General features: G+C 48.6%; 1 protein-coding gene across 1 annotated transcript; it reads left to right on the forward strand.

The window, feature by feature from the left end:
• Positions 1–9,932: 9,932 nt before the first annotated feature.
• On the forward strand, positions 9,933–10,654 carry LOC125535530 (Bowman-Birk type proteinase inhibitor B5-like). Its single transcript, XM_048698595.2, has 2 exons — positions 9,933–10,067; positions 10,191–10,654. Exons 1-2 carry the CDS (start codon positions 9,999–10,001, stop codon positions 10,389–10,391), a joined length of 270 nt encoding a protein of 89 aa, XP_048554552.2. The 5' UTR covers positions 9,933–9,998; the 3' UTR covers positions 10,392–10,654.
• The last annotated feature ends 2,610 nt before the right edge of the window (positions 10,655–13,264 follow it).

Consider the following 13,264-nt stretch of genomic DNA (forward strand, 5'->3'; position numbering starts at 1 on the left):
CAAAACAGAGATCACATCCTCTTATCATGGGATTCTCATCAATACGGGCTTGGGTAATCCAACCGTGCCGTCCGCACGACCCCTTGGGAATAGGCGAGTTTTAAGCCTCGTGGGGGGATGCTCTATATTCACTGCCTTTATAAGGAGATAAGAATCCACCTTTTCACCCCACGCCTTCTTCTTCCTTAGCCCGTCCGCCCTCGAGCTCCAACGCCCAAGCTTCGATCCCTCCCGTACCGAGAAAACACTCTAGCCATGTCCGGATCTGGAAGGCAGGGCAAGTGAATGGCCTCCTCCTTCATGGAGGAGAACATCCAGGAGCTCCGGGAAGCAGGGTATTTAGCCAAGGAAATCACCCACCGGCTTCCAGCCAAGAAGCAGATCGTCCCTACTCCAGAGCCCCATGAGAGAGTAGTATTTATTCCTCATTTCCTTCGCGGATTTGGGTTTCCCCTCCATCCTTTCGTCCGCGGCCTTATGTTTTACTACGGGCTAGATTTCCAAGATCTAGCCCCGAATTCCTTTCTCAACATTTCGGCGTTCATCGTCGTGTGTGAGGCATTCCTCCGCATCCCTCCCCACTTCGGCCTATGGCTCAAGGTCTTCAAAGTGAAGCCAAAAGTGGTGGACGGTCAACAGGCGGAGTGCGGCGGCGCCATGGTCAGCAAGCTCCCCAACGTCACTTGGCCCAAAGGCACCTTCGTGGAGACCGTAAAGGGGTGGCAGCGGGAGTGGTTCTACGTCACGGAACCCCGTGACTCCACATGGGCCACTCCTCCCGAGTTCAAGTCCGGGCCTCCACTGCGGCTGACATCCTGGCTCAACAAGGGCCCGGACTGGGCGTCATCCGACAAGGTGACGATGTTGTAGAAGCGCATCAAGAGTATGGTAGACAAGAATACGAGCCTTGCCAGTGTGATCCAGGTAATGCTCTTTCGCCGGATTCTCCCCTACCAAGGCCGAACTCAGCCCATGTGGGAGTTTGACCCGGCCGGTCCCTGAACCCTGCAGCGGTTCTCGGCACGAAGCACGAAGACATGTGGAAGTGGCTGTTCAAGACCCAAAAGACGTGGCCGAAAACAACCGATGACATCGGCCCCGACTGTACTCACGCATCGTCTCCCATAGTTTTCCATGATAACTTTACTATTTGTAAATCCAAGGGGCATACTAAGCTTTCCATTCTTCCCACTGGGCTGGACGAAGAAGGCGGAGCGGATTCACTGTTCGGCTCCGCTACCCGAAGACCCAGCCATCATTCTATTAGCGAGGATGCTGGTTCCAGCGCCGTATCAGGCGCCAGAAAAGAAGACCAACAAGAAGGCAAGGAGGCCAAAAGTGGCCTCCGTCGTAAAGGAGCTTCTGACGTAGTGTACGAAGACACCGAGACTCACTCCTCCCCTGACGAAGACGAAGGGGAGGAGGAAGAGAGTAATTCTCCCCTTAAGGGGGGAAATAAGAAAAGGGGGGCTTTCGCGGATCTGGAGGCGGAGGCATCCAAGAAAGGGAGAATCTCCCTCACGGATGACTCCGAATCGGACGCCGATGAGTGGCGCCCCAGGCCGAAGCCGCTGGCCGTATCGTAAGTACCCCAAAGGCACTTGTACTTATATATCTATCCGGTTTCTGCCTTGTGATTTTAATATACTGAATTGTGTGCTGCAGTCCGGCTTGCGTCCTCCCCCAGCAATCCTCATCTTCGGGGAATTCGCTGGATCAGAACGTGATGGATAGCGGGTCGCCTCCGCCGGCCTCCTCCCCCAAAGCTACAGACAATGTCAAAGTGTTGTCCCGAAGGACCCTTCCCGGTCAGGGAGAGGTGCGGGAAGCCATCGAGGTGGCGCCAGAGGGCGATACCTTTGCTGTCGGAAACATGGGAGGACCGACCCCCATGGAGACTGGTGACGGGGGCCATGCCCAATTCGGCCCCAACCGGACATTATTCCGAAGAACCATACGGCTCCGGAATCAGGTGAGCAGCATCCTTCGAAAGAAGGGGGTGCGCCAATCCCACCGACGACCTCTGTTAATCCGGAGGCACCGCATACTCTGGTGGAAGCGCTTCAGAGTGCCACCATTGTGGAAGAACATCGTACCCTTATGGGTACGGTGGTTGAAAGGGCTCGGTCCGCTAAAAGCGGATTTACGAGGCCTACACTAGCCTTCTGAGAGGCTTTGAGGCATGTAATATAATGCTTTTTAGTTATATAAGAAAAATACATGTGTATAGATAGTAGCCCCTGAGACTCTGTTCGGTGTTCGCAAAGAAAGGCCGAACAGAGGATCTAATGACTCGTACAGGAGGTTAACATACATATATATTTGAATCAAACAGGCTGCGATGCAGGCGTCAGCTTCCCATGCCGCCGAAGCGTCTGAGCTAAGGCGGAAGTTAGCGGAAAAGCAAGGTATGTGATACCGAAAATGCGTCTGAAATAATATCAGCAATAATTTGTTATCTGAATGAGTGTTATAACTTTGCTCATAGCTGGCGCGTGTGAGGTCGAGACCCTCAAGAGCGCGCTGGCCGAGGCCAAGAAAGAGGCGGAGGAGGAACGAGCCGCCCGCCTAAAACATGAGTCAAGGGTGGAGGAAGTCCAAGAAGAGCTCAAGGATGCTATAAGCAAATGTGAGTCTTTAGAGCGCAAAATTTCGGATCAAAAATCCGAACTTGCTAAGGCCCTCCAAAGTGCACAGGAGCCCCGAGCCGAAGCTGAGAACGCCTGCCGGGAGATCCAAGAGGCGAAGCAGATTGCGGCTGGTAAGGCCTTTAATATGCAGAGCAAATTTGTGAGAAGGAAATACATCTTACTGACCTAGATTTGGAGTTCTCCAGGAGCGTTTGCGGACCTGTCCCAGAGTGTTGCCGATGCTGCGGAATTTTTCCGAGCCAAAGAGGGGAGCTCGACGGAAAAACTGTTCTGGTTGCAGTACCTTGCGCCTGAGCATCCCGTGCCCCTAAGTGATCAGTTGAAGGAATTGACTGAACTGCATAGGGTGGCCGGATTGGCCATGAGGGATTTTATAATCCGTCTGTGGCCTGCCGAACCCATAACCAACAACTACTTTGGGCTCGTGAAGCGGCTGGTCATTGCCTGCCCCCGGCTTGATGCCGTGAAGCGGTCGGTCTGCATCGAAGGTGCATGGATGGCCTTCTCTCGTGTCAAAGTGCAGTGGGCGAATATGAACGCCGTCAAGCTCGCAACCGAGGGACCGTCCGCAGGTAAAGAGCACCGCATGCCGAAGCGATATTTCAACGATGTCCTGGAAGGATCCCGCATTGTAGAGGGCCAGTGCTCGAAGGACATCATTTTTGTATGAATGTATCTACGTGTCCAATTCTGTATTATGAAACAAGGCTTATGTATGATATGTTGCTTGTTTTACTTTTGAAATATCTCTATCCGTGTGGCCGTTTACGACATCTGAGAGTTGGCCAATCGTCGGCTTCAGCCCCCACGTAAGTAGTACGGGGGTGTTCGGGATAGCACTTAAACACACTTGACCCAACGTCTTGGTACGTGAAGGAGGTACTCGTGCGGCGAACCAGGCAATCGGACTATGTGGCTTTATCGCTCACTTAGCCATAGGAGTTTTACAATGGGAGTGTGGGCGCAACCCCTAGCATTGTTCGATTATCCGAACTTGGGTGCTGTGGATGCCTGGCCGGGTGAAGGCCGGCTTGTCACTAATGCGGAAAAAAATGCAAGAGATTTATACTTAGTCACCGAATAGCTGACCAGCTCTCGCCGCATCATGATAGTCAGTTTTCGGCTTTCTCTACTAAGGTATTTATCTTGATGAACCGGAAACACAATCGCAGTAATTCTCCCTTTATTACCTTAGCCCAACAAGCGGAACGTAAGGTAGTAACCACAGGAGCCGGGCAACCCAACTATTGACCAAAAACATGATTTGGAGCCGATGCATATAATGCTATATTTGGGACGCCGAATTGTACTATAAAAGTGTTCGGACTTTATTTAGTATTTAAGAGATGTACGTGGCTCAGTAGAGCCCCTGGCAATTTAAGTCGTACCGAGGTGTACATGACAATCGGACAAAAACAGGGAAATACAGATTAAGAGGTAGGCCAGTACCGCATAGGTTGGGCTAGAAACTGTTTCCATTATAGTCTGATTGGTACGTCAAAACGTATTGGTACAAATAGTGCGGTAAGCAACAAGGCTATTTTACATGCCGAGCACAAGGAAAAGTTGTGCATGTGTCCTGAAAACGGACGAGGTGATCTTTAAAGACCCTTTAGGTACTCTGCCCCGCGTCTACGCTGCTTTTCTCCTTGGTGTATTGTCCTTCGAGAGGATCATCGATCGGTGTTTTTATGATAGGCCTCGAAAAGAGGCCTTGGTACCGTCGGAAAGGTGATGCGGGTTGTAAGGAACCTGAAAAAATAAAAGGAAGAGAAAAAAGAAATATGAGTGTCCGGATAGGGTCTAGCCTTATTGTGGACTTTATCTTTATTATGCCTCCATCCTTTTCCAGGGTATCTTTAGTGCGTAATTATGTACGTGTTGTACATATGCCACAATTTGGTACGGGCTGAGATGGAGGCCGAATTACTAGTCGAGCTCCTGTCGAGCTGTACTGTCGTGCTGCGGGGTAGTCCGGACTCGTTTCATAGTGTCCGAGGGCTTGACTGCCGATGTATTATTTGGTATGATGAGGCCACTCTATACTCCCACTGCCAGGGCCGCGGTGTGCTCCTCAGTGCGAAGGGAGCGTTCCATGTTTCTATTGACTGTTATAACACCGCGAGGTCCGAACATCTTGAGTTTGAGATAGGCATAGTGTGGGACCGCGTTGAAACGAGAGAAAGTGGTTTATCCGAGCAGCGCATGCTAGCCACTGCTGAAAGGGACGATGTCGAAGTTCAAGTCTTCGCTCCGGAAGTTGCCCGGCGAACCGAAGACAACCTCCAGTGTGATTGAGCCCGTGTAGCGAGCCTCTACACCAGGTATTACTCCCTTAAAGGTGGTTTTAGTGGGCTTGATTCTTGACGGATCAATACCCATCTTATGGACTGTGTCCTGGTAGAGCAGGTTAAGGCTGCTGCTGCCGTCCATGAGGACTCGCGTGAGGTGGAATCCATCAATAATTGGGTCGAGGACTAGCGCGGCTGAGCCTCCATGATGGATACTGGTCGGGCGGTCTCTGCGATCGAAAGTGATCGGACAGGCTGACCATGGATTGAATTTTGGGCAGCTGGCTCGATCGCGTAGACGTCCCTTAACGCGTGATTGCACTCCTGCTTGGGGATGTGAGTAGCATATATCATATTCATCGTTTTGACCTCGGGGGGGGGGGGGGGATTTCTTTTGTCCCCCCTGTGCTCGGTGCGCGAGGTTCCCCATTGTCATCCTCGCTGGGCGAACCTTTCTCCCTATGTTCGGCATTTAACTTGTCAGCCTGTTTGAAGACGCAACAACTTCTGTTGGTGTGGTTGGCAGGCTTGTCGGGAGTGTCGTGGATCTGGCAAGGTCGATCAAGTATTCGGTCCAGGCTTGATGAACCGTCTTTGTTTCGTTTGTATCGCTTCTTCCGTTCACCGAATTTGGAGCCACTGAATCCGGCGTTGACCGTCGTATCCTCTATATTATCATTGTTACTTCGACGCTTATGTTTGTTGCGCCGGGGCCTTCCGTTGTTGTTTCTAGCTTCGGAAGTGCCAGGGTCGCTGGTATTGTTGCTGCTACGGGTTAGCTAGCTATCTTCGCCACGCAAAAGCGGGTCATTAGTGCTGTAAGGGCTGCCATGGTCTTCGGCTTTTCTTGGCCGAGGTGTCGGGCGAGCCATTCGTCGCGGATGATGTGCTTAAAGGCCGCTAGGGCTTCTGCGTCCGGACAATCAACAATCTGGTTCTTTTTAATTAGGGCTTCGGTGTCCGGACTATATGACTGAGGTCATCGGCATCCGGAGGCCGGATATAAGTGCCTTGGAAGTTGTCTCTAAAGGCATCTTCCAAGTCTTCCCAGCTTCCAATAGAGCTTTCTAGGAGGGTATTTAACCAGTGCCGAGCTGGTCCCTTAAGTTTTAGGGGAAGGTATTTGATGGCGTGTAGATCGTCCCCTCGATCCATGTGAATGTGGAGAAGAAAATCTTCAATCCATACCGCGGGATCTGTTGTGCCGTCGTATGATTCAATGTTGACGAGTTTAAACCCTTCTGGGAACTGGTGCTCCATTACCTCATCGGTGAAGCATAGGGGGTGTGCGGCGCCTCTGTATAGGGCCATGTCACGACGCAGTTCGGATGAAGTCCGTATGCGGTTTTCGGCCCGGGCGTGATTATGCTTGTCGCACCAGGCTTGATAGCCGTCTTCTCGTGCCGGGGCACGCCCCCGTGATCCGTAGATTGATCTGATCTGACCTGCTCTATTTTCCAGGTCCTGTCGTAGCTCATATGTGTATCTCCAAGCTGTTGTTTCTCTGCTTTTACGGCGAGGTGGTGCGGGCTGGTGTTCGGCTTGAGTTGCCATTCTGTCCTGGCCACGTGGTGCTCGGTCAGGTTCGTCAGCCGCGTTACACGCGGGTGGTATGGGCTCCAGCGCCTCATCGTAGAATTGGGGTAGTAGCTTATGCTTCGGGTAACTCTTTGCTCGGCGTTCGAGGCCATATTCCTCGGCTGCCAGGACGTTAATTAGTCCATCTTTCATTGAGCAGGTCCTGATCAGTTTGAAGTTGTTGCTACTTCTTTTTTAGGCTTCTTGTAGTGGCTATTAGCCGACGCTTAAAGTGCTCTTGTTCGAGGGGTTCCTCTGGCATGATAAAATCTTCTTTGCCGAGGCTCACGCCGTCCTCGGAGAGTGGTAGATAGTTGCTATCCTCCGAGTCTTCATTCCTTGCTTGCTTGTCAGGGTCAACTTGCCCGTCCTCCCGATCATCCTGTTCGGATGTTGGTTCGATGGGGTCTTCTTGGTCTTCGGCGTTCTTCGGAGTGTCATTGTCTCTGGTGCCGGTATTGCTATCTTTTCGGTGACCTGATTTAGAGCGGCGCCGCTGACATCGATGCTTTGGTGGTATCTCAGGAAGTTCGCCCTCGACTAGATCCTTCTCATCATCACCGTCGCCTTCTTTAGGTGTGTCCACCATGTACACGTCGTATGAGGAAGTGGCCGTCCAACGTCTGGTTTATATAGACATCGGAGGGGGCTAGGGCTGTACAGAGTCGGTTTGCAGAGAATGAATCTTCATATCCGAACGCCAAGCTTGTCATACACGCAAAGGAGAGTCCCATCCGGACATGGGAAAAAGCCTTCTATCTTGTATCTTCACGGCCCATTAGTCCGGCCCATGTCGCATAGCCCGGACGCCCGAGGACCCCCTAATCCAGGACTCCCTCACCCATCCTGTCCGCTAGGGCCAGAAATGCCCATATTTTCATATCAAAACAAGTTTGCACATCCAAATATTAATTGTCCGAAAATAAAAATAGTTTTACAAGCCAATCGATCGACGACCAAACCTCCTCCGATCGACGGCCAAAACTACGGCGAAAGCGCGGGCATGGTGGCGGCCATGTCGAGACGTGGTTTGGTATGGACGGCCGGGGGATGCACGGTGAGGAGGCGGCTGGAGAATAGTGGCGGCGCCGGCGGCGAGGCGGGGCGGGGAGAGGGGGTGCAGGCGTTGGAAGCGAAGGGACTGCTAGTGTCCCCGACAAGCGGGCCACGAGGGGACAAGGGCGTGCGGCGAGGCCGTCCGCGCGACGTCCGTTTCACCCCAAACTCGGCGCAAGTTTGGGACGGGGATGGGTCGAAAACGGATGAAATCTAGAAATTTGTCCGTTTGGGGCCGCGCGTTGGGCCGCGCTATTCGTCCGTTCTATCTCAAACGGATACACCCGAACAAGATGGGGTCGTACGATGGAGTTGGCATTATGGGTGGGGTGGTGCAGGTTCGCTGGAGAATTTTAGGGGGTTCGCCGGCTTAGAGGGATGGCCGGGGACGGCAGCAGCACAACAGTGGCGAGAGGTTGAGGGGAGGGTGGGGCGACAAAGCTGGCGCGGGAGCACCGCCAGTCCGGTCGATGGCAATAGGCGGCGCGGGAAGTAGAGTTGTGATCTGTTTTGGAGGAAGAAGATGCAATCTGATGGTTAGATCGAAAATCAAGAGTAGAAATTGATTCAACTCACTCAAACTAAAATTCAACGACTGATACCTAGCCAGTCCAGAGGTTTTTAGGTTATGTTTTGTTCCCAAGTGGTCGATTGGGAAGCTATGGCACTGTCATCACCATGAAATAAGTCATCCCCGCCTTGTTTTTTCTTGCGATGGTGCTTCTTGACATCGTTAGGAGACGTGTGGAAAGTGGTGCGTCTTCAGATCTGGTTTTCGGGTTGGTGTTTGCATTTTGCATATTTGTCTCAACGGCGTTGTTCTACTAAGCGGATGACTTGACTGTGTGTCTTGGTCCTCCGGCCTCAATACCGACTGATGAATTTGACTAGCTTTGGCCTCGTCTGGGAGCATGTAAGGGTTGTGTTCTCCGACTCTACCTGGCAGACCCGAGGCGTTATACATGCCCAGTTCGGCATTTCTTCTTTGGCTCGCCGATTTTCTATGTAGACTGCGGGCGTCGGCATCTTCTAGTCTACACCAATGACTTCCTTATTGTTGCTTATCCATGCTTTTGGGTTTCAACAAGTTTGATGTGTTCAGACGGAGGTTCAGAGGCAGCAACGATATTTGCTGGCAACGTGCCATCAATGTAAGTAGTAAGAATAAGACTTTGGCACTCCTCGAGATTTTGATATATTTTTTCATTTCTGTAAGGGTCTACTTGTAAAGCTCAGCGCTACCTAATTATATATGGACTCTGGCCTTTCGGTAAAAACAAAACTAAAACACATGTGACAAGTGAAACCATGTGGAGTTATACGATCTTGAAATATCATTTTTTGTTTTGTTTTTTCTAAGACACAGTGAAGATGTAGACGCACACAGACAAGTACATACGTTAACCCTTTATGAATACACTCACATAGATTCTCTTCCTGTGACCATCTCCGAGTGACTGAGTCATCGGGCCTTGAATTTGACGAAGTCATCAAGTGTCTCGCTATCGATCGAAACATCTTCTTTCACTAAAAGAATATTCCGTCTTTAGGAGACACCAAAGCGTAAAACCTAGGGTTTGATCCTTGGTGGCCTGAGGGTATCACTGCCCTCTTAACCGTCCAATCACATGTTGGTTATCTATTTTATCATATTATTTGTCGACCACAACACTCTATATACCATCAGAGTTCAAAGCAATTAATCTGGAAAAATATGGCGGTGCTGTAACGTGGTGACTGGTAAAGGGGCGAGGAAAGTGGAAATACTGTCAACTTACATGATGGGCCACGCCGGTGAATGATGCTTGATGGTTATACAAAATATGATACTTTTCTAATAAGTGGAAGTTTTTTGATTATTTGCATGTTGTTAGCTAAATATGTATGTCGAGTACTTAGGTCAAGTGAGATTTATTTCGTCTAAGTAGAAGATGTAATTCTTCCTGTGGCATAAATCTTGACGGTGACACATAAAATGGCACAGTAAGTTAACTAACATAAATTAAATATCTCAAAAGATTTATTCAACAAAAGTGCAAGAAAGTTACATGTATCCACTGCTGCAATTATACTTTGTGCTTGAGAAAGAGGCGAGGAAGTCATAGGAGCTGCGTGCAATATATACTCAAGATCTTGTTGCTGGAGCTCATCGCCAAATACAGATGGATATTTGACAATGGCTCTGGCATAGATCTGGCCGACAAGTCAGTGTGCGCCGACGTATTGGACTTCATCATGCCGCTGCGCACGGGCATTTGATGGCATGCAGACATAGTCGATGCTCGACTGCCAATTATGCTGTCAGATTATGGCTATTTATAGATGTGCTTTCAGCCCTGGACAACAACTACAACAAAAACATTCGACTCCAAAACTAGACGAGACGGGTGAGAGAGCTTTGAGCGAAAAGGTAGAAGCAACAATGAAAATCACCAAGCTCGTGGCGATCCTTGTCCTCCTGGCCGTCCTGTTCACGGGGATCCTCGCCCAGGTAAATGGTGCCTGGTTGTCACGCTTACTCATTCTATTTGTTTCCTGAACGAAGTTCGATTGCCTTTGCGTGGTACCGGTGAGGTCGTATCTTACGAGTGATTAATTGCCATCCATGCTGCAGCCATCGGGCTATTTCCCCAAGTGCTGCGACAACTGCAGGTCCTTCTCAGGGATCGACGTCTGTGACGACGCCCATCCCGAGTGCCCCAAGGGCTGCTTGCAGTGCCGCGTGGTGCAGACGAGCCCTACCAAGACGTTCAGGTGCGCCGGCTACCGCGGAGACTCCGACGACACGTGCGGCCCGCCCTGCAAGAAAAACTGATGGGTTAAGATCAGATCACGAAATGTTTCGCCCAAAATAAGAGCTCAGACGAGATGAGCACGCCACCGTGTTTGTGTGTGCATTTGCCCTGCGTTGTATCATCGCCGTGGTTTCATCATCACCATTGTTGTTGTTTTCTGTTCAAGAGTAAGTTGTTGTTGATCGCCCATCAGTTGCCTGTTGTACCCGCCGTGAAATAAGCTATAAATATGACTAAAAAAAGTGTGTCTCTGCCTAATGAGATGCAAAGAGTAACCTATAAATATTGCACTGACCCTCTGATATGGCATCCGTCATTTGCATATTACACAGTGCTACCTGCATTTCGAATTATAAGATGTTTTAGATATTTTAATATAAAGTTCATACAAACTGAATAAGTAAACAAATACATTAAAATATGTCTATATACATCCAATTTAGAAAAAAGATAAAACATCTTATAGTTCATAACAGAGGGAATACGTTTTATTTGTTTAATTAATCGCAATTTAATTAAAGGTCAAGTTTGGCATGCGGTTGTGCAGCATAACCATCCGGATTCAATTCTTAGGATTGACACGTGGTGCACATGGTTTTCACCATTTATTGAGGATTAAGTTCGGTGTGTGGTGGAACCACTCATCCAAATAAAATCATGGTACATAAATAAATCTTTTAGGACCAGGCTTGATCTGTGGTGTGACTGCATATAAGATAAGTATCTTGATACTCATACTAAAAAGGTTGTGTGCGTCTTGTTTGATTGCCTCATCATGAGTTCAGAAGCTATGCTTCTTGCTTCCTTTCCAGTTGCGTAGAGTGAGGTTGGCTTTAGTTAGCACAACTCATGTCTGAAGTTAACACATGAAAATCTTAACTTCTAGAGGAATCTTCGATTTTGAAATTAGTTTATTACTGTCTGATGTAATTTCGGAGTGTGTGAGTACACAGACCCAGATGCAGTAAGATTCTAGAAAAACATCCCGCCTTGTGTCAAGTTAATTGAATCCAAACTCAATAGAATATGTTGCCCTGACAAAAGGTGGGGCCAATCAAGTCTCTCCTAAATGATACATCTGGCGGGGAAGAGCTGAGCACGTGTGCAAGAGTATCATCGTTATCACGTACAATGCAGTATAAAGCTAGATACCGTTCCGAAGAGTGGATTGGTAACTTACCCATTCAGTGAGTTTGGCATTGGACGTTCCAAAACGGGTACTATCGGATTGGGTGAATTAGAGAATAGACAGAGGTCCATTGGCATTTCAGCCTTTCTTCTCCTTTCAAGGCCTATCTGAAAGAGAATCCAGTACCTCTTTGTCCTGAATATCAGAATAAGACAAACGAACCGGCCTCCGGGGATATCTTTGCTTCGGAACAAAACCCTCCAAGCAAATAGATTGTCCCGAGGGCGCCATATTCTAGGAGCCCAAGTTATGCTATTGAAAATTCGTCCCTCTAGCAGTTTCGGTTTGAGCATTCCGTTCCCTTTTTCAAACTCCACTTATTTCCATATGGCAATCCCAGATCAAAGAGAGAGCACTATCCATTGCATTTCATAGCCACTTTTCATCCTAGAAATGTATCTTTGTGTCGTCCTGTATCAGCAATGATCCGGAGCTAAAAATATATTTCTTTAGAGCCACCAGTCCAACCCAGAAGTGTGAGTCATCGGGCTCCCAATATGTCTAGGACATCGCCTTTTGGCCTAGATACTTGTTTCATAGAAAAGTTTGCCAAACACCATCTTCGGTAAGTAGCTTGAACAACCAGTTACTAAGTAAGGCACATTCTTGGCCTGGAGGTCTTGGACACCTAAACCTCCCTGGTCTTTCGGTCGACAAAGAATCTAGATGTAAAGTAATCCAATCTTTGCAGAACCCCTTTGGGAAGTTGGAAAAATGAGAGCGTGTAGAGAAGCTTGTTTGAGGACAGAATTGATCAAAAATAGTTGTCCTCCAGCAGAGAGAAAGTTGCTTTTCCAAAGGAGGTGGTTAGATATGTTAATTTTCAGACCTGACATTTGCTAAAAAGTTAAAAAGCAAGTGTTTTAGATTTGTAGCCTTATCAAATTCATGTTTTGTAACGAGAATTGTATCAATCATCTTATTGCAAAATAGAGAGCCCCCCATCGACAAGATGTGGTACTACTCCTGCAATTTGATCGCCGCGCATTCAATCAAAGCAGCCAACATGTGAGCGATTATTAAATAACATTGGAGACAGTGGGTCACACTGACGTAATCCCTTCTTTTCTAGAAGTAATGGCCTACATCATCATTGACTTTGATAGCCACACTGCCTCCAGTAACAAAATTTTGGGTCCACTCATGCCATCTGTCGGGGAAACCTTTGATTCTAAGAGTCCATTGGAGAAACAACCATTTGACTGCCTTTTCAAAGTCAATTTTTAATACTATCCGAGGCATGTTCTTCCATGTATCTAGTGAACGGTCTCATGAAGGATAACTACTCCGTCGAGTATATTTCTTCCTTGCATGAAAGTCTTTTGGGATGGTCGAACAACATGGTTAGCAACTGGATCCTATTACTCGCCACTTTGGTGTGTATTCCTGGATATGCTCATCCTCCTTCGTCATGGGCAACAAAACAATCTCACCTAAATTAAGTCGGGATAGTTCAAGTTGGCCGGCATGAAGAAAAATGAGCAACTCCATTAGATCAGTCTTGATGACATCCCAGAAGTTTTGATAGAACTCTGCTATGAAGCGATCATGGCCTAGAGCTTTGTTATGTTGGATCTGAAACATCACAACTCGCACCTCCGCTTCAGAGAAAGGGCCATCAGGATGTCGTTTTCCTCTATCGTGACTTGTGGAATATTATCTGTTCGGGTCTCATCGAGAGTGAAGTTCCCTTCACCTGGAGCC

This window comes from Triticum urartu, chromosome 1A (assembly GCF_056163025.1).
Source record: "Triticum urartu cultivar PI428250 chromosome 1A, HENAU_Tu73, whole genome shotgun sequence".
Taxonomy (NCBI): domain Eukaryota; kingdom Viridiplantae; phylum Streptophyta; class Magnoliopsida; order Poales; family Poaceae; genus Triticum; species Triticum urartu.